At 52.0% G+C, this 27,230-nt stretch overlaps 1 protein-coding gene across 1 annotated transcript; it reads right to left on the bottom strand.

Annotated features, from left to right (window-relative positions):
* Positions 1 to 1,424: 1,424 nt before the first annotated feature.
* On the bottom strand, positions 1,425 to 26,663 carry LOC141725901 (uncharacterized). The gene is made up of 4 exons (XM_074530063.1): positions 25,262 to 26,663; positions 23,086 to 23,150; positions 22,080 to 22,927; positions 1,425 to 2,840 (listed from the first exon to the last, which is right to left on the bottom strand). Exons 1-4 carry the CDS (start codon positions 25,266 to 25,268, stop codon positions 1,922 to 1,924), a joined length of 1,839 nt encoding a protein of 612 aa, XP_074386164.1. The 5' UTR covers positions 25,269 to 26,663; the 3' UTR covers positions 1,425 to 1,921.
* Positions 26,664 to 27,230: the final 567 nt, after the last annotated feature.

The following is a 27,230-nucleotide window of genomic DNA, read 5'->3' as shown; positions in this document are numbered from 1 at the left end:
CTGCTCAGTCTGGAGGGTCACATTCCCCCTTTCCCTCTATTCTAGCAGCTCCTGGCTGCTTTTTCCTGGGAGGAATCCCTCAGTTTTGGGATTTTGGGGCGTAGCTTAGAAGTGTGACAGCTCTCTCTGGCTCTCCCCTCCCTGTTGCGGCCTCTGAGCTGCCCCTGACACCCTGGGGGTGCTGGGATTTCCCTCCTGGGACAAGGACGTTCATCCCCTTCCAGGAGCCCAATGCCTGGCTGGGGCTCCAGGTCAGGGGGTCCTTGAGCAGCTGCCCCAGAGCCTCCCCCTGGGTCTCCCAGCACAGCTGGAGCTGCTCAGCCCGGGGTCCCCAAAGGCCTCAGCAAGACCCAAGTCCCTCCCAGGAACCCTCAACCCTCTCAAACCCAGCATCCCCCACATCCCCTGCAAGTTCCCCCATGGCACTGGCCATGGCCGTGTCCCCACATGTCACTGCCCATGTCCCACCATGTCCTCACCCATGGCTGTCTCCCCACCATGTTTCCATCCCTGTCATTGTCCCCCACATCTCCATCCATGCCTGTGTCCCCCCATGTCCCCACAAATGGCCCCATCCCTGTTAATATCCATGTGTCCCCAAGTCTCTCTCCATGTGTCCATGTGTCCTACCCTGACCACACCCAAGTCTTAGTTCAATGTCTGTTTTTACCTCAATATTGGATATTTTAAAGGGATAAATAGAAATTAAAACAAAATCAAGGCCAAAAGAAAAGGATTTCCTTGTCCGTACCAGCTGAGGATCCACTGCTTAGGTGGAAGGGAAGAACCTTTTTTGGTGGGGTTCCTACCCCACTGTCTCCAAAATCTTGGTCTTTTCCCTAGTTTTTCACCATTTGGCTACAGAAGACACCCTTGGGCAATAGGAAATTAAAATCATGGAATCCATGAAGTTGGAAAAGACCTTGTCCTGGTTCAGGGCAAATTTGGGAGAGAACCCACAAAGGGGTTCCTTTAAGACAGCAGATTCAAATGACCCCTCCCCCAACTGGTTCGGGAAAAATAAAATACCTCCTTGGAGAAAAGTGGAAAAAACTGTTTATTAAACAATAAAACCTAAATAATATGAAACAATAAAATCTCTTGCCGCTCTAAAAGAGACACAAACTCACCAAGTCCCTCCATGGTCTGTAGGCTCAGCTCACTCAGCCTCTTATCAGTCCCTCCGATGCTGGAAATGTCGCAGGCCAGGCCCAGCCCGGTGGGCCACAGGTGTGAGCTGCCCGTGCTCTTCTGGTGTTCAGGCCAGAGCAGGTTTAAACAGGTCCAAAGAAAGGGGAAAAACCCCCCAGTCCAAAGAACTTGTTTGGTTCAGCTAGCTAAAACTAACTAAAAGGAAAGGAGAGCTCTGTCCCGCTGTCTGTCCATCCACAGACAACACAGAGCAGGAACACGAATGTGGAAGAGTGAGTGCGGTTTCTGAAAACAAACTCTGTGCTTCTTCTCTCGCCTTTTCACTCTCAGGACAAGTCTTGAAGGTGCAAAACTTCTTATTCAGCACAAACAGAACAGACTGGGGATACAAGCACCAAATAGTCAACCCAGAATATACCTCCAAGACCATTCAATACTCCTTGATGTCACCAGAAGATAGAATTGAATGCAAAATATTTTATGGGGTTGAAATTTGACAAATCTGTTCTCCCCAAGGAATTCCCATTGTAGATCTCCGTCCTGATGGATGTTCCTGCTACTGGGTTTATCTAGGTGCCCACAGGGAACCAGGAAGATGTGGAGCCCCCCAGCCAGATGCCTTCCAACTTGGATCACCAGGACCACAGATCACCAGGGCTCTGCCCAACAGGGGTCACTGAGGATCCTCCAATGTGGATCCTCCCATGGGGGATGGAGCTGGAGCAGCACACAAAGCTCTTCCCACACTCGGGGCACTCACAGGCTTCCCTTAGTGGCGCCTCCGTTGGTGTTTGGTCAAGATTGAGCTTGATGAGAATCTCATCCCACACTCCCCACACTCGTAGGGCCTCTCCCCGGTGTGGATGCGCCGGTGGATGGTGAGTTTGGAGTTTAGCTTGAATCCCTTCCCGCAGTCGGGGCAGCGGAACGGCCTCTCCTCGCTGTGAATCCACTCATGTTTGAGGAGATCGCAGCTCCTGTGAAACCTCTTCCCACACTGGGGACACTTGTAGGGCTTCTCCCCAGAGTGAACATGCTGCTGGTGTTTTCTCAGGTCAGTGTGCCACCCATAGCTCTTCCCACATTCCAAGCAGGTGTAGGGCCGTTCCCCTGTGTGGATCACCTGGTGCCGAATCAGAGCCCAGCTTCCTCTGAAGCTCCTCCCACATTCCCCACACTTGTAGGGCTTTTCCCCAGTGTGGATCTTCTGGTGTTCTGTCAGCTGGCACTTGATGCTGAAGCTCTTCCCACACTCCCCACACTCATAGGGCTTTTCCCCAGTGTGGATCCTCTCGTGTTTCCTCAGGCCACAGCCCTGGCTGAAGCTCTTCCCACATTCCACACACTCACAGGGCTTTCCTCCTGTGTGGATCCTCTGGTGTTGCATCAGGTGGCCCGTTTGGCTGAAGCTCATCCCACACTCCCCACAGTCGTAAGGCTGGTCTCCAGTGTGGATCCTCTGGTGTTGCATCAGGATGGAGCTCTGGCTGAAGCTCTTCCCACACTCCCCACACTCAAAGGGCCTCTCCCAAGTGTGGATCCTCTGGTGCCTCCTCAGGCTGGAGCTCCAGCTGAAACGCTTCCCACACTCGCTGGGCCGTTCCCCAGTGTGGATCACCTGGTGCTTGATCAGGTGCAAGCTCCGACTAAAACCCTTCCCACATTCCAAGCACTTGTGGGGCTTCTCCCTGCCATGAGGCTTCTCCACCAGCTCTGAGCTCTGGCTGGATCTCCGGCCGCCTTCCTGGCTCAGGGGGGCTCTTTCCTCCCCACAGCTCCCTGGGCTGGGTTTGCAGCCCCTCCTCGTGCGGGATCTCCAGGGCTTTTCCCCCTCCTCCATTCACACATGCCCTAGGAATGAAAAATCCTGGTATGGGTAAAAAACAAAATGAGAGTGTCTTCGACTGGGAGCTCCTCCTTGCCCAAGTTCATCTCATTAAGTCATTGGGCATCTTGTGTCTCTAAGAACCTCCAAAACACCAAGATTCAGCAAAAAAAGTCCTCTAAACATCAAGATACAGATCAAAAACTTCCCAAACATCAAGATTCAGCAAAAGCCCCCTCCAAATATAGATTCAGCCCCCACAAAAAAACAAAGCACCAACAATTAGCCCAATAAAGCTCAGAAACACCAACATTCACCCTCGGGAAAATCGTGGATCCCAATCCCTGGTCATCTGCTGCACATGGAGAGGGGGCAACACTCCTGGGGCTGGGGTCAGAGGCTGCAGATAGAGGGAGAGGTGGAACCTTGTCCTGCTTCCTCTTCCCGTTCCTCCTCCTGTGTCCCTACTCTTGCTCACTCCTCTTCCTCCTGTTATTCCTCCTTCTCCTGCACAATCCCACCTTCTCCTCCCACATGCATTGTTTGACCCTTTTGTTCCTCAACCCTGCTTCTCCTTCCCTTCTCCTTCTGCCCCAGGCCCAGCACCCACTGCTGGCTCCCTCTTTTCCCCAAACCCACAGCATCCCACGGCAGGGGCAGGGATGGAGCTGGGGCAGGTCGGGCTGGGGCAGCGCTGGGCTCTCGGCCGCTCCCGCCCGCACTCGGTCCCCACTGCAGCCGCTCCTGCCAGGACAGCGCGGGGGGGCCCGGCCTTGGCGCTGCCCCACTCCCACCTCCCCAAATCCCCCTTGCATTTGGACAACAGGATGGTGTTGGTGTGCTGTAAAGGGATTGGGTGAAGGGGAGTGTGCAGCAATATGCTAAAGGCAAGAAGCTGCAGGAGGAATCTATCTGGGAAGGAAAAGGATGATGGAAAAGCGAAAGAAGACAAAAATACTGAGGGGATTGGGATGTTTATCCAGCAGGGTATTAGCCTCAAAACTTGTCAGCTGATCCAGATCTTTTGTATCCCCAGTTTCCCGGCCAGGAAAACAAGGAGGTCAGGGTTTCAGGGGGTTTCTCTCTGGGGGGCAGCGGCAGCACCCGGCGCAGAGCTGCGGCACCGGGAGCACGGGCTGGGGGCCTGTGGGGAGCTGCGGGGCCGGGCCGGGGCTGTGGGGCAGCCGGGGCTCAGCGCCGGGCGCTGCCTGACCCCACCAGCCCCGTGCAGCTGCCGGCCCTGCCCGCCGGGGGGCGCCTTTGGACACTGCGGCAGGACAGGGAGCGGCTCTGGGCTACGGGCTGGGGAGGGCACCCTGAGCACAGGGAGGAGGAGCAAGGAACACCTGGGAAAGGCGGAATGTACGTTTTAGCATGGAGATTATCTTTTAAGGCTTTTGTTAGGGTTACTGGAGATACAAATGATTTTGCAGAAAGCTCAGCAGCTTTCAGAGGATGAGAACCCACAGGAACTGAGGGGGCTGCAGGAGGGGCACAAGAAGGCCCTGCAGCACTTGGGCACAAAGGCACAGCAGGTGAATACAAGAAGGGAGCAGCAAAAGGCCAAGCTGAAGGCAAAGGCCAGGGCACAGTTCCTACAGCCCCTGAGGGATCAACCCCAGGGCCCAAGGGGGCCCCAGCACCCAGGGCACGGGCTCGGCCACAAGCACCTGGCACAGGCATTGCCCTCCTCGGCAGGGGAGAGCCCACCCAAACAGCCCCTGGCAAGGAACCAGGGCTCCAGCTGCAGGGCACAAGGACACTGCAAGCACAGACAGCAGCACCCTCAGCACCAGCAAGTCCACCCCTTGATGGACATGGATTGGCAGGGCTGTCACAGCTCCCATCACACCAGGGACCCTCCACACTGCAGTCCTTGAGAACATTCAGGGTGGGTCTGCATTGAGAGGAGGCATTTCCTGATGGACACAGGGGCCTCTCAATCAACTCTGAATCTTAGATCTAAAGGGGGAAAATGCCAAAAATGTCTTTGATTATTCATGGGATTAGTGGGAAAGATGTGTGGTTTTATTCAACCACTGTTAGCAGTTGTGGGTGATGGGTTTGAAATGTGTGAATTTTTATTTGCTCATAATTGTTATCATGATTTACTGGGAAGGGATTATATCGCTAAACGGGGAACACAAATTAATATTATAAAAAGTGATACAGAGGCCGGTTCTGTTGTATCTCCGTGTCAAATGTGTGGCCCGGCCTATGCTGAAGTGAATCCAGAAGTGTGGGCAGGCCCAGGGAAAGAGGGAAAATTAGCTATGGAGCCTCTCCAAAGCACTTTGAAACAACCAGGACAAGTGGTGTCTAAAAGCAACACCCTGTTCCAGGGGAGGGAAGGAAGGGCAATCAGACACAGCGCAGGTCACCGCCCCATGCTCAGCTCAACCTGCGCAGCTCTGGGTGCTTGTGAGAGCCTGGCACTGAAATGGCCTGAGCAGGAAGGCTTCAATATCTTCTGCTGACACCATGGCACCTAACAGGGGGGCAAAAGCAATTCTCACTGCTTCAGCAACCACTGGAGCAGATATCAAGGCATATTCTCCCACAGCAAGCTGGGCTGGCACACAGCCTGCCCTGGCACTTTGCTGCTGCCAACACCCAGCCAGGACATCGGCTCCTGCCTAAGGAGTGCAAAGCAGCACCACTGGTGGCCAAGGGGCCCATGCCAAGTGTCCCTGAGGCCAGAAACAGCCGTCAGCACAGCTCAACACGGGGGGACCCCTCAGCCTGGCCTCAAGGGCTCTGAAGCCCCGGAGATTTGCACTTCCCGCCTGCAGCAGGAGGATGGGAGGCCGCCCCTGAGCCTGCCCTGAAGGCAACGCAGCAGCAGCCAGGGCTCCACAGCGGGCCAAGCCCCTGCGCCGGCCCACAGAGCCTCGGCTGGAATCCTCTGCAATCCTGGCCACCCTCCTCTGCCATCTCCAGCCACTGGGGCCAAGCCTTGCTGCCACTGCTGCAGCTTCAGCGCTGCCTGGGCCTGCACTGCCACAGCTGCTGGGGAACACCAGGGCACAATTCCACTCTGGGGCTCACTCACACCCACACTCTGGGCTGCCTGCCATTGCACTGCTGAAAAATGAGTTTGGTTCTTTTAAACCTTATTTCTCTGCTCAGGCTTGGTTTGTCTGTGCCTTGGGGAAATGAATTTTAAAGCTTTTTAAAGTGATGCTACACTGCTCAATGGAGATCAGTTTAACATCCCAACAGACTGGGAACAGCACAAAAGACACCCACAGAGATAACGACCAGCAACAAAACATCAACGTTGCCCAGCAGCAAACAGCAACCAACAGCTACCCCAGACACTGCCCCCGGCAGAGCTGGAGACACCTGGGCTGGAAAAGGCTGAGAAGGAAATCCAGGAGTGTGGAGACCGAATTCACATCAAAGGGGAAGAAATCCGGGTCCAACAGGAAACCAAATGCTAAAAACTTACACAACTTGGAAGCAATGAACAGTAAAGCACTGGACTTAGATTGGTCTAGACTACATAAAATCTAGGAAAAATCGAGTAAAACTCACATGGCATGGAATGATTTTCTCTGCAAAGCCGGGCTATTTGTGAAAGAAATTATTTCTGTTGCACATCCAGGCCAGAACCAAGGAATGCCTTGACTCTCTAACACTAAAGAGATTCTTTCAGCGACAAAATACAATATGAGAAAAAATTCGCATAATATTCCCACTTTACATTATTAGGTAGGTTTGAGACAGAAGTGTGAGAATCAAGTTGTGGTCTGGGTTTTTCCATGTTCGCCTTGATGTTCTATTTTGCAAAATTGAAGAGCTTTAACTGTAATACTTTTAACTGGTAAACAGTTAAAAATTTATTTTAAAAAAGCAGATTCTGGGGGGGCCACATGTGACTCACCTGATGGCTGCCCTGGAAGAGAAGCACCATTCCAGGCAGCCTGCAGAGGAGCTTTAGAAATGCAAATGAACACTGCTGGGCAAAGTGTGGACAATGCACCTGGGTCTCTTGCCTGGGGCAGGGATTGGGCTGATTCCCTCTGCCCCTCACCCCAAGCTCTGCCTGCTGGCACTGATGGAATTTGCACAGCTCAAGGCAGAGCCCAGGGGGAGGATATCTGACCCTGCAACACAAACGGGTGAAGCTGCAAAGGGAAACAGCACATGGAGAATGTTGGGAAAACTTCACTATAAACAAATGGGGAGAATCATCCCTCTGCCCACTCCAACATGTGCTGGCACTGTCTGTGTTATATAGGGTATATTACAGCACTGGGGTTTATTTTGCTACCTAAAATTCAAGGAAATCAGTTGGGAATCCAAGGATTTGATGATTTAATTGAGAAAAGCAGTCAATTGATGCAGCCCTGGCTGGAGAGAGTGGCCAAAAATGGGGAAAAGATGAATGGCCAGCAGAACAAATCCTACAACACCATGGACCAGGCCCTGGGAACCCGAACTAATTCACATCAGGAGCCACAGAACCCATTTCTCATTTCAGTGGCATCATTAGATTACAAGCTGCCCTCGCAATAACCAACCAGACAGCTCCAGCTCCTGACCTTCCTGCTGACCAATCCACTGAGGAACACAACAGTTCACCATGGGATGGGATCATAATACCTTTTAGCAGAAAAAAAGAGGAGTTTGTGGAAAATTGAATGACTCAAACTGCTGTTGGCAAATAGGTGACAAAGGAAAAGTGATGAAACAGATAGCAAAGCATACAAGAAAGCAGCTCATGTACCAGTCCAAACATGGAAAGGATGGGAATGGGACACGGTTTTGTGGCTCCCTGGCAGACCATGGGTTAAACGAATGCTGTTACTCCTCTGATGTGCTGCAGCAACTCTCAGCTTTTTACCGTGCTCCACACCTTGAGAGTGCAGCTCATTCAGCAGGGGAGAGAGGGGATGCAGGTGGCAGCCAGGCCTCCAGATGCAGAAACGGCTACAGAACGACAGGGAATGAGGGCACTGAGAAAAATCGCAAAACCAAAGAAGGCTCAGTAAGAAAAAAAGAAAAAAAAAAAAAAAAAACAAAAACTGAGTGAATATTCCCGGAGATTGGGTCAGGGACTCGTAGATAAGGAAGGCAGAAACCACCAGTCTCAAAAACTCTTACTAAATACCATCGACTGCTGCTCAGACAAAGACTCGCTGAATTCCTGAACTTCCCAGAGAGTAAAGACTTAACAGACCCATGAATACCGGCTGTTACACTAAAGGGGGGGTGCACATTAACGAGGACATGCAGGTGGCAGATGGGGAGATCTGAACCTTCCAATTACCTCAGCCAAAGGGCAAAGGGAAAGGGGGATAAGGCCGGGAAAATGAGGATAAAAAGGAGGCTGTGAACTACAACAATGGCAGAGAGCGCACGGCAAATGCCCCACGGCCTCTCCCTCTGCTCAGCAATAAAGTCACTTTTACAGGACTCCTCTGTCTCCTCTGGGCACAGACACCTCCGGCCACGGGAATTTCCCCGCACAGCCCCGGGCACGGGGCAGCCCCCTCTGTCCCAGCCACAGCAACCGGGCCGAGCCAGCGCTGCTCCGGCAGTGGCTCCTGCCGAGGCAGCGGCCGCAAGGAGACCGCGGGCAGCCGCTCCCGCAGCGCCCTCACGCCAGCGGCAACACGGGCCGGATACGGCACAACGAACCCGCCCGAGCCCCCTGCCGCCCCCGAGGCCCGCAGCCAGCCCCGAGCCCCCGCACAACCCAGCGCGGCTCCCACCTGCGCTGCGGCCGCCTCCGACCTCCGCCGCCGCCTCACCGCGCTCCGACCGCTGCCGCCGCTCACGGGACCGCAAACACAACAATGGCGCCGCTGCCCAGGCACGACCGCCCTCAGCCCGCCACCAGGGCCCTGCTCCGCCCCGCTCCCACCAATCAGCGCGCCACAACCACGACCGACGGCACCATCGCCCAATCCCAGCCAGGGGTGTGCTCTGCACACGGCACAGCCCCGCCCCGCGCTCTCAGGGCCCCCCGGGCTGCATGAGGGCAGAGCTGGAGCTGAGGAACAGCCCTGGAACGGGCCCGGGCCCGAGGGGGATTGAGCTGAAAACACAAACAAACTCCTCCGCAGCTCCCGCCACGGCTTTCCCGGCACTGTGGTTCCGGTGGCTCCGGCTCAGCGGCAAGCCCTGCAGCCTCCCTCCTCCTGCCCCTAATTAGGAGCATCAGTGCATCGCTTTGATTTCCCACAAAAAGGAAAAACCGCCCCAAACCTCTGTGGATGAGTGGGGGAGGGGAGAGATTTCTGACAGAAAACTCCAAAAATTTAGAGCAGGATAATGACAAGTAAGTGAAGAGCCTTAAATCCAGCTTTCCCCCACGCCTCCCTCCTTCCAGCTGCACCTCCTACCCTGGCAGTGCCGCAGACAGGGAATGGGGCCAGGCTCAGTTCATGCCCCGGGGCTTCTCCCTCTGCTCAGGGACAGGAGTCGTTCCCCTGCTGCACCCTGGGCTCTCTCCCACCGGAGACTTCTCCAGGAACTTCTCCGAGCTGAGTCCATCCCACGGGGCACAGCCCCCTCCAAGTGCTGCAGCGTGGGTCACTGTGCCCCAGTTTCTCAGTGCTAATCTCAGGGGACTGCCTCTCGGGACATTATCACTACAGCACTCGCAGCAGAATATACACATGGCATTTAACAGTTCTGAGTAGAAAGTAAAGGAACCAACGAGAGAGAGAAAGAGCGAGATTCCGATCGCAGCGCTCCGGAGCGGCGGGGCGGGAACGATCCCTGCGCCAGCACCGCCGGCCCCAGGCCAAGCCCAGCCCCGCAATCCAACCCCGCTGCTCACAGCGCCCGCCCTCCCTGGCCCGGGGCACAGCGAGCCCCGCACCCGCTGCGCTCCCGAGCACAAAACGCCCCTTCCCACCGCGCTCACCCGATAAACACAGCGCCCCGGCAGCCGTTCACGCCTCTCTCGCTCCTCCCGAGCTTCTCGGCCTCCCGCACCCTCTGCCCCGCACCTGGGCCCTGCCAGTGCCGCGGGCTGGGGGCAGCAGCTGCACCTTCCTCTGCCTCTGCTCCAGCCCTGCCCAGGTGCCTCAGCTCCCTTTGTGTTCGCCACAAACTGAGGCCTTCACAAGGCTGACCTAGAACAGAGGCCAGACACGGTTACACAATAAAGCAGGCATTTGTTAAAAGGCCTCCGTGGATACACCTTGGGCAGAACAAGAGCCCAGCCAGGGCTGCGCCCAAGATGAACCAAAATGGCCACAAAATGGACGGCCGGTAAAGAGGTCTGTCACTTTTATAAATTCTGCTCCATTTGCATATTGGAGTTAATTGTCCAATTATGTCTTTAGATGATGAAGTCCCATCCTTCTTGTTTTTCTCTCTTCAGTCCATGTTATTTATGCTCTTGGGCCTGAAGTTTGGATTATTTGTCCTTGGGCTCCCAGCTAGAGCAGGAATTGTTTCGTCTCCCTGCTCTGTGAACAGAGCTCAGCATCCCTTAATATGAAGCCCAGACCCACAGAGTAAAGCAGCACAGAATCTGAAAAACAGAAAAGCCAAAACCTGAGGCATCAAATCCATGAGAGCCCCCCACACACTCACCACGCCTCCCCCTCAGCACCATCCGGACACCCCCCATTGATTGGAGCTCCCCAGAACACCCCCAGGCCCTCCCCCCTCAGCCCCTCTGAGCCCCTGGCCCGTGTTCTCACCTGGGAAACCCCAAATCTTTGGGAATTCTCAACTGGGAAGACCCAATTCCCTAGAAACCTCACCTGGGACCCCCAAAACCTCCCCTGGGACCTCCAAACCTCACCTGGGACCCCCCCAAAACCCTTCCAGGATTCCCCAAACCTCCCAGGAACCCCCAAAACCCACCGGGAGGCCCGAAACTCCACCTAGGATCCCCCAAAACCTCCAAAACGCTGGTGACAGTGGAACAGAACTGGTGGCACTGGGTTGGTGACACTGGAATGGAACTGGGGACACTGGGTTGGTGGTACTGGAATGATGACACAGGGGTGGTGGCATTGGGACAGCCTGGGGGACACTGGGGTGGTGACAGTGGGATGGAAGTGGTGGCACTGAGGTGGAATCAGTGACACTGGGCTGGTGACACTGGGGCATCCCTGGTGGCACTGGGCTGATGGGACTGAGACAGGAACACTGGGCTGGAACTGGGGACAGTGGGAGGGAACTGGTGGCACAAGGACAGGGATACTAGGACAGGACTGGGGACACTGGGAGGGAACACTGGGATGGGGACATTAGGAAGGGATTGAGGACACTGGGCTGGTGGCACAGGGGTGGAACTGGTGACACCAGAACACAAAGGGTCACACTGGAATGGGGACACTGCGACACAACTGTGGCATTGTGACAGGAACACTGGGACAGGATGAGGGGCACTCGGATGAGACTGGAGATTCTGGGCTGAAACTGATGGCACTGGGCTGGTGACATTGGTATGGGGACAATGGGGGCTGTGGCACTGGGAGCACTGGGCTGGTGGCACTGGACTGCTGGCACTGGGATGGAACTGGGGACACCAGGACAGGACTGGTGGCAGTGGCACAGGGACACTGGCATTGAACTGGTGCCACTGGACAGGTGGCAGTGCCGTGTCCCTGGTGGCACCTGTGCGGTGTCCCCATGACCCTGCAGTGTCCCTGGGCTTGGCCCGCACTGCCCTGGGGGTGGCTGAGGACGGTGTCAGTCTCTGTCCGAAGTTTCTCTCATCTGCCTCAGGATCGTTGTGAAAAGGACAGAAACTGGGACCACAGAAAAAGTCCCTGGTTGGAATCCTGGTCTTGCTCAGGAGAGTTGTTCACCAAGACCCTGAGGCCTGAGCAAAGCCCTTGGCTTGCCCAGCTGTAGTTTGCAGGTGGGTTTGTTTCCATGGAAGACTGAACCTAATGAAAAGGAGAAGGGGGACACCTTGCCCTTTTCTTCCCTTGCACCCGCTTCACAACAATGGCCCTGGAATTTCCCCACCTCTCAGCCTGGCTGGACTTTTCTGGGGTTATTTTGGTGTCCTCACGGAAAACCGCAAATCTGCTTCACGACCACCGTGAGGCACGGACTGAGATGGGAGAAGCCTCTCCCTCAAGGGCTGAGACAGGAGACCCCCATGTGGAGAAGCTCCCCCTCCTCCCAAGGGCTGGGACTGAAACCCCCAACCAGGGGAGGTGTGGGGAGGCGAGCTGACCAAAGCCAGATGTTTGCCTGCAGCTGTGGCCATTGGACCAAGGAGACAATGGCTCTCACCCACTGCTGAGAACATGGACTCTTTGTACCCTTCTGCAATACCTTTTTTTTTCCTCCAGAAATTACAACAGAGTATTCTTACTACTTTTGATTCAATTTCAAGACTCCTCCCCTTACCCCATTTAAAAAGACAATAATAGGAGTTTGAATTGATCAGAATCTTTGAGATCTCCCGTGACATGACCAGGCAAACTCCGTTGACTGAAGACTTCAAAGAATTTAATCTCTCTACATTTGGTAGCTCTATACCTTCCTTTCTCTTCCCCCTCTTTTTTCTTATACTTCCCCTTTCCCCCAATTCCCCCTAACATATTTTGCTGCCGTCATTCAATAAAGATGCATTGGTTTTTGATTATTACTGCAAATCCCCTGTGCCATGTCGGGTTCTTTTGCACTCTAAGATCAATTCACGAATCATCACAAACCCGTTTGTAAGGATGGGTTGTGACATTAAATTGGTGTCATGGACAGGATTCTGACAGACAGAGGGGTTTGCAGGGCTGTGTGCAGTCTGTACCAGGGGAAGGAAGTTTCACAGCACAGGGGGTGTGATTCGAATTTCTTGCAATCTGCACACGCACAGGTGAAAAGCAATCCCCATACTCTGCTGAGGGTTCTGTCTCCAGAATTTCACAAATGATCTCTCCGTGCAAAAGGGGGAACTGTTTCTGGTGTGTTGGTGTGCATCTGCACAGTCTGGGAAGGAAGAGACAATTTGAAGAAATTAAGCAAGGGCCTCCCAGGCAGATCTGTCGCTTCACCTACCCAGGGAAGTGAGGGGAAACACAGCAAGAGCTGTGTGGTTTTGTAACTTAGATCAGTATTTCCCTGTCGAAGTTTTTGAGCCCCTTTACAAAATAACTGTTTTGTGTGTGTGGCTGTGGGGGTGTGTGTGTGCATCTGGACTGTCTGGGAAGGAACGGGCAACCTAAAGAAACTAAGCAGGGCCTCCCAGGCAGATTCTGTCTCTTCACCCACCCAGGGAAGCAAAGGGGAACACAGCAAAGCTGTGTGATTGTGTAACTTAAGTTTGCACCTCCCTGTTGTGGTTTTGGTCCCTTCACAAAATGACTCAAAACCTCAGTGCAAAAGGTAAAGCTGAATTTTATGCTCTGCTTGCTAAATACAATGCCATATCTTCTCCATGAGAAGAAGAATGGGCAAACTGCAATTGGTTTAATTTAGAAAATATTATTGATAGAATATGTTCTTTGCAACATGAAACAAAAGTCAAACTGGGGAAAAATAATAAAACCCTCCTCTGCTCAGTTTTGGGAGTTTATCTCACAGCAGCCATAGAAACTCACTTTAGGTGAAAAAGTGAGGAAAATGCTATAATAGACTCCCTTCAAAACTTAGTTGAGGTTTTGCAAAAACAATTAAATGAAGAAAAAAATGAAAATAATTTATTATGAGCTGCCTTGAGAGAGGAGATGTTAAAAATTCACAGAATGCTGATTCCTCACAAGAGACAGAGGAGAAGGAAATGCCTCACATTAATCAAAATTGCCCTCAAACAGAATTAGCTGTGATGAAAAATTGTGGGGAACACTGTTGTTACAATAACACAAAACCTTTAATTAAAACAGAATGCAGCTATATCAATAATGAGGATCATGTAACCACCAAAGAAATCCCGTACACTGCCACTGAATTAACAGAACTTGCAAAGCAGTACGGGTTTCTCCCCCACAAATCCAAAACAGAACACAAATGCCAAGCATCTCTCACCGGGGGAGATCAGATTCTCTTGTCAGAACAAGCAGCCGGTGGGTGCTGGGGACATGGGGTGTGCTTAACAACGGGAGACAGACGCATCCCATGGTCCCTGACTCAGAGTGCAGCTCATTGGGCAGGGCCTCAACCCCTTGGGAAGGGGAGACCTTTTAACCAGAGCTGGTACCCCCGACCAACCCCTGGAAAACATTCACAGAGCTGCTTGCTTGCAAATGATGCATGAAAGAAAATCGACTACAAGCTAAGAGTTACCAATGCAATCACCTGTAAAGCCTGAAATTACGACCCCTTTAATTCTAGGGCTTTCAGAAACACTTAAACCTACAACCACTCTCCTTCAAAAAACCATAGTAGCTGTATCTCCTGTAGAAACACCAGATAGATTTCTTAGTAACCAGAATGACCCATTTGTTCCCCTTTATGACTTGCTGAGCAAAGGGGTGAAATGGGATTGGACTCCTTCTCAGGAGGCAGCATTGCAATTGCTGATTTTTGAAGCAACATCTCACCAAGCACTGGGCCCTGTCCATCCCACAGATCCCTTTCAGGTGGAATGGGGATTTGCCTCCTCAGGGCTGTCAGCGCACATTTGGCAGTGGGGTCCTGAGGGTCCGACAAGGCCTGTTGGTTTCTATTCCTGTGGCTTCAAAGATGCTGAGAAAAGATACACTACCTGGGAAAAAGGATTGTTTGTGGTTAGCTTAGCTCTCATAGGAGTGGAAAAAATCTTAGCAATACAAGAAACTGAGAGCTTGGAGAGCAGCCAAGACAAAATTGCCTCTGTGATTACAGCAACCCCTCCTTTCTCCTCTGCTTCTGCTAACAGAGAGGGACAAGGCAGTGCTCACGCTGAGGAACTGTTTACTTTCTGGAGTATTTTCCAGCGTGAGGGACAGAATTCTTTTCTTGTCTGTATTTACACCGAGTCCTCTGCTGTGTTCATATTTGGGTTGGTCCAGGCTGATGCTTTTAAAAGAGCTACAGGAGATAATTCTGTTAAAGCAATGCAAGGATGGTTTGCAATTTTCCTAAAACCACAGGAAATTCAATCTGATAATGTTTCTCACTTACTGTCAAAGGTGTGCAGGATTGGGCAGAAGGTGAAAAGATTGAATGGACTTCTCACACCTCTTACTATAGATGGGGGGTAAATGGGTTCCAAAATCACTGCTTTTTGCCCGACAGCTCCAAGCATAATTCCTTCACTATGGGGACCAGATGATTTCAAGAACCCAGCACATCACCCTGGACAACCTGTTTTGGTGGAGCCCCTGCTGCTGTAGGGGAAGTACCACTGCTGTTCAAAATGTCTCTGACAATTCCATTGTTCTAACTTTTTCTGCCTCTTCGTGGCAGAGTCTGTTGTGTTTACTTTTACAGAAGAACTCTGAGGGACATGAAGACCTGATAAACCATGATAACACTAGAGATGGACAACAGAAATCATCTTTTCCCTTCCCTTTATGGTAACACCAGGTGATGATTTTACACGTAACATGTAAATTAATTGAACTTGAATAAATTGGCTGCCACATCCAGAGATTTGACCAAATTACAACAACCATCGAAGTCATCCTTGCTGGCATTGGGAATCAGTGATTGCCATCAAACATTTTACCAAACTGGGAGAAAGTAAATGTAAATGATCACAAATTGGTAATTGATGCATTCGGTGATACACAAAACAACGTTTCTTTGGCTCTCAGCTGTGTCCAGGCACAATTGTGGATGCAGTCAGTTGCTGCCTCAATTATAAGAGCAGGTGAAGAAGGCACTTTTCCCACTAAAATCTGGAAAATAATTTGGGACAATGCCACTTACTTTGAAAGAGAATTCCAATCCTGGTGGAACTTAGTGAATTTTACCTATGACCCCATTTCAAATACAGCCAGGTTTTGTGTTAACCATACACAATGCCTCAGAGCATTTGATTTTCCCTGTTATAGCATTAGAACTGAATTACGACAAAGCTGTTCTCTATCCCATAGAGAATGGGACTGTCAAATCAGTGAGAAATGGCAAACTGTCAATTTATAATCTTGTATTGTCCGAGAACAACAAGGGCTCATCTGTGAAATCAATGCAATCAGAGCTCAAGACATTTGTTTAGACACAGAGCAAAATATGTGTCATTTTGAAATTTGTCCTAACAAGACTTCTGAAACAGTCCTTATATACATAGGCAATAGATGTGCATGCTTTAGAACCATTTGTGATTTTGTATTCGTAGAGAATGTTGTAGTAGATACTAAAAATCTTTCCAATTTCTGTGCTTGTAACTTTACCAAGATTACAGGATGTGATTTCTCTTATGAAGCTCCACTTACCTCTCACTACCTGTTGCAATCTAACTACACACTGATTCACAAACTGATGCCTACTCCTATTGGGATGAATCTCACTTTGGTAAGACAACTGCTGCTCCATCGAGACTTGGTGGAAATCCTGGAGAAGATTCAGACAAACGGACAGAAAACCCTGGTGACTGTTCATCACAATGTGAGACAGATACATCGTGTCATGGAAAGAGTGGAGGAAGATGCCGAGCACAGGTGGTGGGATACTCTTTTAGGTCTTTTAGGTGATCTCCTTCTGCCACGGGTGCCCTGAACAGTGTGTGCCATGCCATTGTTATCCTTTTGACTCTACTTCTGTTTGGTTTTATTTTATCAGCAGTCCCATTCATTATGAATTGGAGCATGAAACAGCTGACAAGATTGATGTCTATAGTTAATGCACACAACTTGGCTGATGTCCTCTACACTATGGACATCCCCAAGATTTTGACACAAAGCAATTATGAATGAAGCCTATGTGTTTTGGAATAATTCCTTATTTCCATTTATGATTTTGTGGGAATTACGTTAGATTTTTAGTGAATTGTCTTAGAAAATCTTTTTTTAAGTTAATGCTTGTATTAATATGTGTTGATTGCTTTTGCTTTTGATTATTTGTGACTGGTTTAAACCATTTAAATATTGTTTCAAAATAATATAGTTTTAATTAATCAGCCATTTGTGAAAATTATTATGATAATCAATATTATGTTTGTTTATTGTTTTCCTTTCCCTCTCCTTCTCCTATCCTTTTTTTTCCCTCTCTCACTCTTTTTCCTCTCTTTCCATGTTCCCTATTTTTCCGGGTTATACTACCAACATACTGCGAGTTCTGCAGACTCATCAATGATGCTCCAGAGTTCTGCTGATGAAGATCCCTCAAGACAATTGTGAGTCACGGGGTCGTGTGAGAGTCTGTCTGAATTTTCCCTCATCTGCCTCATGATCGTCATTGGGGGACCACTGAAGAGAAGACCCCCCTGTCTGAAATCTCTGTCTCCAAGGGAGAAAGTCATGTGCCTGAGACCTGAGAGCGCAGCTAAGCCATTGTTCTCACAGGTGATGTTTGCTGTGTGCTACACTGAGCCCAATGAGAAGAAGAAGGGGACACCGTGCCCTTTGTGCAACAATAGCCTTGGGAGCTGTCCCACCTCTCGGCCTGGCTGGACTTCTCCTGAGTTTCAGGTGGGCCCCCCACAGAAGACCCTCACCTGTTTTACAACCACCGTGACAGACAGACTGAGATGGAAGGAGCCTCTCCATCAAGGACTGAGACATGGAACCCCCATGTGAAAAGGCCCCTCTGCTCCTTCCAAGGACTGGCACTGAAACCCCCAGCCCGGGGCAGGTGTGTGGGGGAGCCAAGCTGACCAAAGCGAGATGTTTGCCTGCAGGTTGTGACCGCTGCACCAAGAAGACAATGGCTCTCGCTTACTGCTGAGAGCATGGACTACCTGTTACATCTATTCCTTATTTTATCTGTTTCCTCATCCTCGCAATTTCCAATAGAGTTATCATAATAAGAACCTCTGAGTTAGCGAGAGACTAAAACCCCCTCAAGTTCCCTCCAGACACTCCCCAAATTCCCCCCAAACCTCCTCAAGACCCCTCCCCAAATTCCCCTCACGACCCCTCCAGGACCCCTCACCTGTCCCTGCGCCTCCTCAGCAGCTCCCGGAGCCCCCCGTCCTCTCCCAGCGCCTCCCCCGCTCTCTCCAGCGCCTCCCGCAGCACCCGCCCGAGCCCGGGGCGGCTCCCGGGGGTCCCTGAGGGGGTCCCGGGGGGCGGGGGGGGGAGGGGGCGCCCGCTCCATGCCCGGGCCCGGGGTCAGGGGGCGCTGCTTCAGGCTCGGCTCTGATTGGCTGGAGCAGCGCGGGGAGGGCGGGAGTTGGTGAGGGGAGTTTGCCGGTGATTGGTTGGTTTCGTAGACGGCGCGGTGATTGACAGTAGATGGGTGGGGGAGGCAGGCTTTGCCGAGGGGTAGCGCGCGGTGATTGGTTGGATAGAGGCAAAGAAGGCGGGAGTTGCACAGGGACGACACCCGGTGATTGGTTCGCTCAGCCCAAGAGAGGTGGGAGTAGCTGAGGGGATGCGTGCAGTGATTGGTTGGTTTGGGGCGGCGTGCGCTGTGATTCATTAATTTGGGAGATGAAGCGTAGTGATTGGATGCTTTGCAGCGGGGCACGTCGCTATTGGCTGGGAAATGCCCAGCATTTTTTAGGGAACACACCCAGTTTTTTGGGGGAAAACTCTCGGATTTTTTAGGAAAAATTCCCGTTTTTTGCAGCAGACACATTCCCGGATTTTTTGAATCCACGTGACCCCAAATAACCCAAATAACCCCAAAATACTAGAAATAAACCCCAAAGAACCCAAAAAAACCCCAAACAAATCAAGATAATCCTAAAAAACCAAAAAAGTTAACCTAACCCCAAAAGTTCCCAAATGATTTCAAGTACACCTAAAAAAAAACTCATATACACCAACATAAACCCCTAGAACCCCTAATGATTCCAAATAAACCCACATAAACCCAAAGAATCCCAAACAAACACAAATACTTCCAAATACACACAAATAATTCCAAATAAACAGAAATAAACCAAGTAAAAACCAAGATAAACCCCAAATAGTCCATAAATATCCCCAAAGAAACCCAAATAATCCGAAATAAAGCCCAGTTCCTCCCGTCTTCACCCCAAACCAGATCCCGACCAATCGGAACGCGCGGCACTGATGACGTTCCACTCGCTGGGCACAAACTCAGAGCACTGGCCCCGCTCAGCGATTTTCAGCCAATCAGCGCCCGGCCCGACTCTGACTCATCACTTGCCAGCCACACACCAAGGCCTCTCACTGCGGTAAATACTCAGAGACAGCGCAGGGTAATTTCCAGCCAATCAAAACGTGTCTCGCTGACGACTCATCAGTTGCGAGGAGCAGAATTTGGGGAGGGGGGAAGGTGACCCTGGGCTTGGGATGGGGACCCCAAATTAATCCAAAACGGGGTCGGGAGCCCAAATCGGAGAAGGAGGGCCCTGGAGTCCCCAAAACCAAACACGGGAGAGGGGATTGGGGGAACGATCGGAAAGGGGAGAGTAGGGAAAAGAGGGGGGTGGGAGACCAAAATTGAGCTGGGAGATGGGACCCCCAAATTGAGGTGGGAGGGGGATTGGACACCCAAATTGAGGTAGGAGGGGAATGGGACCCCCAAATTAAGCTGGGAGGGGTATGGGATCCCAAAACTGAGCTGGGAGGAGGATGGGAAACCCCAAATTGAGCTGGGAGGGGGGTTGGACCCCCAGACAGGATGAAGCCAATTTTGTTCCTGGAATATGTAAAGTACTTTATGGATATGCAAAAAGTCTAGGAATATGCAACAGGCTGATGTAACAGGAGACAAGGACAATTAGACAAAGGTTGTTATGGCCACCAAGACCCCCCAGTTATTTTCAGGGAAACTCCTTAATTAATCTGGTTTTAATTACACCAGCATGTTGCATATTCAGAGACCCTCACACATATCTAAAAACTAATTTACATATTTTAGGAAGTATTTTACATGGCCCATCCTTGGCGGTGTCTCCCCATTTCAGGAGCCTCCACTGAAATAGAAAATGTAAACCCCCCCCTCCCTTTGATGATGATGATGATGATACTTATTAGTAGTAATAATAATAACAATAAACAACTATAAAAATAATAATTAATTTTGAAATTGAGGAGCTCTCAGGCAAAGATATGGGAGTAGAAATAACAGTTCTTTATTAGGAAAAATTAAAAATACAAATGCAGTAGCACAAACAAAAACAACAGTGACAGAGTGTCATGGTTTGACACTGGCATAATGCCAGTGCCCCCATGAAAATACCCTCTACCTGGTTTCTACTGTGAGATGTGACCAGGAATAAGGAAAGCAGGCTCCCACTTAGAAATAAAGAAGAATTTATTAACTAAACGACAAGGAGAAAAAAAAGAAACACACAAGGAAAATGAAAATTTCACAAATACATCTGCCCCTCCTCCCCACCAACTCTCTATTACAATACAATACATTCCCCAAATCACCAACTCTCGGTCCTGCACCACCCTTCAAACAATCAATCTTCAGTTCATCAAGAGGAGTGGAGTCCTTCTTGTGCCATGGTGACCTCTTCCTTTCATGTCCAGTGCTCTCACCACTGAATACGGACCAGAGCTGCTTCCAGGGTCATCTTTTAAGGATGCCTTGTCTCACTCCAAAAAGGGAACAATCTCTCATTAGGGACACCTGCCCCTCCCAAATTATTGCCCCTGGGGCCGAGGGGCACCAACACTGAACCCTCTTGGGTGCAGGGCATTGCCCCCCCGGATACAGTCTCTATATCACAAGGAAACATGGTTCTATCCATGGCTACACAAAAAGAGTCCAGCAAAGCAGCCACTCCATCATCTCTTCCACCCGAGTTCTTCTCTATTCTTTTCATATCTCTCCCTTGCTCAGACCTTCAACACTTGCTCAGTTCCCTCTTCATCTTCCACTCCATCTCCCCTCCAGGAAAGGTCAATGCTCTGCAATGTTTTCATTGTCCACAAAGGGGCTAACAGCTCCTGCAAGCAGCCAGACACGCGGGCAGGCTGTGCTGACAACACATGATATCAAATTTCAAGATAACAGTCCCTGGCAGGGTTATCTCTCTCTCTCTCTCTCTCTCTCTCTCTCTCTCTCTCTCTTCCCCTTCTCTCCGAGGGGAGCGGGAGGGGGGGGGGCAGGAAATACCTCTCGGTACTTCTTCCATTCTTCCACCCTTGGGCCAGGCCTACCTCCCATCACTGTCCCAGGCCCGGCCACCTCACAGCCGCGTGGCTCCCCCTCCCCCTGCCAAGCCAGCAGCCGGGACGGGGGAAGAGATCCAAACCCTTTTCCCACCGGAAATCCAAAGAGAGCCTCCCAGGGGAGAGCTCTGCTTTAAACCCCTGTGTTCTCGGAGGCGGATCCAATGTCCCAGTGGCCAAACCAGCTGCCAATATTAAAGTCTGAGCACCTATTGTTTGACCACAACATCCTAGACAACCTATTTCCTGTCAAATCACCACACAGAGTCAGAATACTCTGAAAATCCATGAAAAAGGTTGATCCTCTGGGAATCCAGTGGGAAAAGCTGAAATTTTGTGAATCCAGTGGGAAAAAGGGGTGATCCTCTGGGAATCCAGAAGAAAAAGCTGAAATTTTTGGAACCCAGTGGAAAAAAAGGCTGATCACATGGGAACGCAGAGGGAAAGGGCTGACCCTTTGGGAATCCATTTCTTAGCCCCCAAAGACAGGGCAAAGGCAGAGCCGTGGAGATTTTAAAGGGTATCCCAAAGGTGGAGTTGGGGTTGGGGTCAGGGGTGGAGTTCGTAGCAACACAAGAAGGGTGAAATCAAACTCCTGCCTCTTAGCAACAGCATCACTCCACACAAAACGTGTCTCTAAATACTAAATTCCCCCTAAAAAAATTGAGAAATTATGGAACGTCAGATATATTCAATCCGGTTCCTTCATTTAACCCAGTTTTGGGTGTTTTTAAAGGATGAAGAAGAAGCTAAGGAAAATTAAGGCCAAACAAAAAGGCAAAGCAGCCAGGTGTGTTCCCAACATGGGTCACAGGGAATGTGAGTGACCAGGGCTGTGCCCAAAGTGCCTCCTCCAGTGGGGGATGGAGCTGGAGCAGCGCACGAAGCTCTGCCCGCACTCGGGGCACTCGCAGGGCTTCCCTTAGTGGTGCCTCCGTTGGTGTCTGGTCAAGTTAGAGCTGCTGGAGAAGCTTTTCCCACACTGGGGACACTCGTAGGGCCTCTCCCCAGTGTGGATGCGCCGGTGGATGACGAGGGTGGAGTTGCGCTTGAATCCCTTCCCACAGTCGGGACAGCGGAAGGGCCTCTCCTCTGTGTGAATCCGATAGTGCTGGAGGAGATCGGAGCTGGTCGGAAACCTCTTCCTGCATTTATCACACTCGTAGGGCCTCTCCCCAGTGTGGATGCGCCGGTGGGTGATGAGGTGGGAGTTGTACTTGAATCCCTTCCCACAGTCGGGGCATTGGAAGGGCCTCTCCTCTCTGTGACTCTGATAATGCCGGAGGAGATTGGAGCTGGTCTTAAACCCCTTCCCACACTTGGAACACTCATGGGGCCTCTCCGTAGTGTGGGTCCTCTGGTGCCTGATCAGGTGGGAGCTCTGGCTGAAGCACATCCCACACTCGGAACACTTGAGCGGCCTTCCGCCAGTGTGGATACTCTGGTGCTGGTACAGGATGTAGCTCTGGCTGAAGCTCTTCCCACACTCCCCACACTCGTAGGGCTTCTCCCCAGTGTGGATCCTCTGGTGCACATTCAGGCGGCACTTCCACCTGAAGCTCTTCCCACACTCCTCGCATGTGTGGGGCTTCTCCGCATCATGGAGCTGCTCATGGAGCACCAGCTCCGAGCTCTGGCTCCATCTCCGGCCGCCTTCCCGGCCCAGGCTGGCTCTTTCCCCCTCAGATCCCCGCCGGCTGCGTTTGCAGCCCCTCCTCGTGCGGCATCTCTGGAGCTTTTCCTCCCCGTTGGCTTCCTGTGCCGTGGAGCCGCTCAAAACGGCCTCTTCCACCAGGTTCTGCCGTGGGCATTTGTCCTCCCTGCTCTCCAAGCTCAGCTCCTGCTCTGGGGGAGGAAGAACAAGGACAGGATGGGATTTGCCTCCGTGCCACAGGCAAGGGCAAGGAGATCCTCCCAGGGCTGAGCTGCAGCCGGGGCCGTGCTGGGCTGGGAGATGGAGCAGCACAGAGGGGAAAGGGGCACTGACTTCCTCCTCACCTGCCTCAGTGTCCCAGGGCATCTTCCTCTTCCTCGCAGCCTCCCAGGGTTGGCAATGGGCAATCCTGGTTTGGGGAAAACAAGGGATGAGAGCGTTTGTAGGAGTGTCGGGGGCAGGACGGTCGGGACCGACGGAGACGAGAGAGCTCTGCAGCCAGGGCGTGGAACTTGCGGTTTATTGCAAAGGGCCTGGGTGCAGGGCCCTGCTGGGAGCTGCCAGGCACAGCTCGGAGCAGGCCCGAGAGAAGAGAGGGGTAGAGAGGATGAGAGGGTGAGAGAGTAAGAGGAGAAGAGCGTAAGAGAGTAAGGGTCCCGTTACAATACAATAAATTTTCTTCTGTGTTGAATATTCTATTTCTCACTAACCAATCTAGTACAAGATACAAATCCTATAGCATTTACATACAGCCTGTAAGAATCATTACATCACCACACTGTGTTACAGTTTAAACCCTAAAAACTCCTCTTTGGACCCTTTCTGCTGAGCTAGTAGGGTCTGGATCTGTCTGCAAGCTGAGGGAATTGTTTCATCAAAAGGGGATTACCTTCAATTGGGCCACACCATTGTTTTCCAGTTGTTCACTAACTGAGGTATCTCAGAGCTTGCTTTCATTTCAATCTTCCTTATACTTTCTATATTCTCAAAATCTTTTGCAAGGCAATCATATTTATAAGGCTTTCCTATTTCATCATCCCCACCACACACTGAGTTTGCAGGTCCCTCTGCCCAAGTCCATCTCTGCAATCACTGGTCACCTGGGCTCCACAAAAACATCCCAAACACCAAGATTCAGCCCTGAAAAAGCCTCCCAGGAGTTCCCCGTCCCTGGTCTCTCCCCTCTGGTGTTCAGAGGTTCCCCCCTGTCCCAGCTGCTGGGGGTCACGCTTGGATTGGGGGTCCCCCTTCTCCTCGGTGCCCGCCCTGCCCAGGCTGCTGGCAGTCCCAGCAATGCCAAAAGCTCCCCCCGCTTCGCTCTCCCCATTTCGGGATGCCGGGGCTGTTTGGGCTCCCGGGCTCCCTTCTCCCCTCATTCTCTGCTCGGGGCTGCAGCGGCTCCAAGGAGTCCCCCCTGCCCCTCTCCAGGCTCTTCAGGCTCCCGCCAATGGCGGCGCTCCCCCCTCTCTGGGCTCCCCACTTTGGGCTCCTGTGGGACACAGGGCTCTGCTCCTCCAGGCTGCCTCTGCTGGCAGCCGCCACCGCCACCCCCCGATGTCCCCCCAAGGGGCCTTTTCCGCTCAGCCTTGGACTGCTTCATTCTGCAAACATCCCCAAAAACCCCAACCCAGGGACCCCCCAGGATATCCAGGCCGAGCTCCCCCTCCCCGCTCACCAGCACGATGGGGGGGCGATGAACCCACAGGTGGGGGCTGCGAATTCAGGCAGGGATCGACAGCGTGGTTCCCTCAGCTCAGCCTCGATCTGCCTTTGTCCCTCCTCTTCCTCTTCCTCCCGCTCCTCCTTTTCCGTTCCCCCTCCTCCTCTTCCTCTGTCTTATCCCCACCTCCTTCTCCTCTTACATCTCCCCCTCCCCCTGCTCCTCCTCCCTAACCCCACCTCCTCCTCCCCCTCCATCCCTGCCCTTCCCTCCCTCCTCCTCCTCCCCCAGCAGCAGCCACACCCTCGCTGCCCCGTTCCCGCAGCCCTCGCAGCCGCGGCAGGAGCGGGGATGGAGCCGGGACAGGTCGGGATGGGCAGCGCGGGGCTCTCGGCTGCTCCAGCCGCTGCGGGCGGGGGGAACCCGGCCCGGGCCAAAGGAGAGGCAAACTGGGAAAACTGAGGGTAGATCACAAAGTTATGGATGCAGCAGAAAATGGAGCTGAAAGAGTTATGTTAACATTAACTCCAAACGATGAAAAAATGGATATTCCAAAGTTTACGGAAGCAGAGAAAAAAGAATTAAACAAGACAGGAAGGGAACAATACAAATCAGGGAAATTGAAACTTCTTGATAGAAGACAATTTCTTAATAAAATGTGCTTCTAAGAAAATACTAGAAGACATGCATCAGAAAAACCATTGGGGTACTCGTACTTTGTGCGATCATTTTTTAAGGAACTATGGGTGCACTGGGATGTTGGGAGTTGCAAAGGAAGTAACTGAAAGATGCTTAATTTGCCATATGATAAAGAAAAAGGTGAAGAGGAAAACAATATTTGAAGTCATGAGGGAGCTCACCGACCATTTCGAAGTATCCAAGAAGAAGTTTAGATTTGTTAGGCTCTGGATTTATTTGTAAAATACTCCATTTAATCTAGAAGAGAATATGCCATATGTTAGACAGAGGATTTTAGAAGAATAAAAATCTTTAAAGTATCACAAAGACCCGAGAAAAAACAAGAAAATAAAAAGGGAAATGAAAGGGAAGGGAACAAGAGGAAAACTCAGAAAGAGAGTGGGATCCTCTGCAGGTCTTGCCCCCTCCGTTCGCGGCCCAGGCGCCTGTCCCGGGTCCCGGCTCGCTGCCCGCCTCAGCTCCTCCTGCCCCGCTTTCCATCCCAGGTGCGGCCTCACTGCCCAGGGCAGCTCCACCTGCCCCGGCGCTGTCGCTCAATTTGTGTGCCCTGCTCCCACTGCCTGGCCCGCGGCCGCTCTGCCGCCCATGCTGGGCAAGATGGGGGTTGCTCTGTCCTGCCGCCTGCTCCAAGCTCACCGCGCCCACCGCACCCAGGGGGGGTCCCAGCCATCCCATCCCCGCCTGCCCTGCCCGTGCCACCTGCGCTGGGCACCGCCGCTGCTGCCGGGCTCTCCCACCTGCCTTTGCTCTGCCGGCAGCTGCCGGAGCAGCCGCCATCAGCAATGTGGGGGGTGCCCACGCTCCGCCTCGGGCTCCACGGGAACATCCCCCTCTGCCGATTCCGGCAGCAGCAGACCCTGCCCACACTCCCACCGAGCCTCGGCGGGATATCCTCCCCTGACCCCGTCCTGCTCTGAGTTACATCCCCTTCGTAAGCACAGCTCCGGCTGTTCAGGGAAACTCTCTCTCTCTACAGGAAGCACCTTACAGAAACACTAGGAGCTCAGTTGAAAGGCAGCCCTCTTCAAATTCTTTCCCGAAACACGGGAAAAAGGCTATAGAAAGGAAAAAAGTGAAAGAGTTAGATGAAGGGATTGCTCTATTTCCGTTCAGAGAGGTTCTCATGGGAGGGATGCGCTGCCCCGCCCTGCGGGAGCCACCAGCGCCCCTGCCGGCCGTGCCCGGAACTGCACCCAAGGGGAAAGCGCCGCAGCCCAAAGGCCGGGACTGGCTCCGGGCTCTGTTTGCTGTCAGTGCCGCAGCTGTTGCTGTTTCTTTGCTTTATTATACACACTAGTAAAGAACTCTTATTCCAATTCCCATATCTTTGCCTGAGAGCCCCTTCATTTCACTATTCTAAAATCTAAGAAGGAGGGGGTTTGCATTCTCCATTCCAAGAGAGGCTTTTTCTGCCTTCCCGAGCAGACACCTCTCTTGTAAAGCAAGACAAGCACCCACAGGCACTGAGGGGGCTGCAGGAGGGGCACAAGAAGGCCCTGCAGCACTTGGGCACAAAGGCACAGCAGGTGAGTGCAAGAAGGGAGCAGCACAAGGCCAAGCTGAAGGCAAAGGCCAGGGCACAGTTCCTACAGCCCCTGAGGGATCAACCCCAGGGCCCAAGGGGTCCCCAGCACCCAGGGCACGGGCTTGGCCACAAGCACCTGGCACAGGCATTGCCCTCCTCGGCAGGGGAGAGCCCACCCAAACAGCCCCTGGCAAGGAACCAGGGCTCCAGCTGCAGGGCACAAGGACACTGCAAGCACAGACAGCAGCACCCTCAGCACCAGCAAGTCCACCCCTTGATGGACATGGATTGCCAGGGCTGTCACAGCTCCCATCACGCCAGGGACCCTCCACACTGCAGCCCTTGAGAACATTCAGGGTGGGTCTGCATTGAGAGGAGGAATTTCCTGATGGACACAGGGGCCTCTCAATCCACGCTGAATCTTTGACATATGGGGGGGGGGAAATGCTAAAAATATGTTTGATTAGTGAGGAGATAAGTGGGAAAGATGCCTGTTTTTGTTCAACCACTATTGGTACATGTGGGAGAAGGATTTGAAATGCATGAAGTTTTACTTGGTCCTAATTGTTATCATGATTCACTGGGAAGGTATTTGATCACTAAAC

Source organism: Zonotrichia albicollis, chromosome 31 (genome assembly GCF_047830755.1).
Source record: "Zonotrichia albicollis isolate bZonAlb1 chromosome 31, bZonAlb1.hap1, whole genome shotgun sequence".
Taxonomy (NCBI): Eukaryota; Metazoa; Chordata; class Aves; order Passeriformes; family Passerellidae; genus Zonotrichia; species Zonotrichia albicollis.
This window is presented reverse-complemented; position numbering and strand designations above follow the sequence as displayed.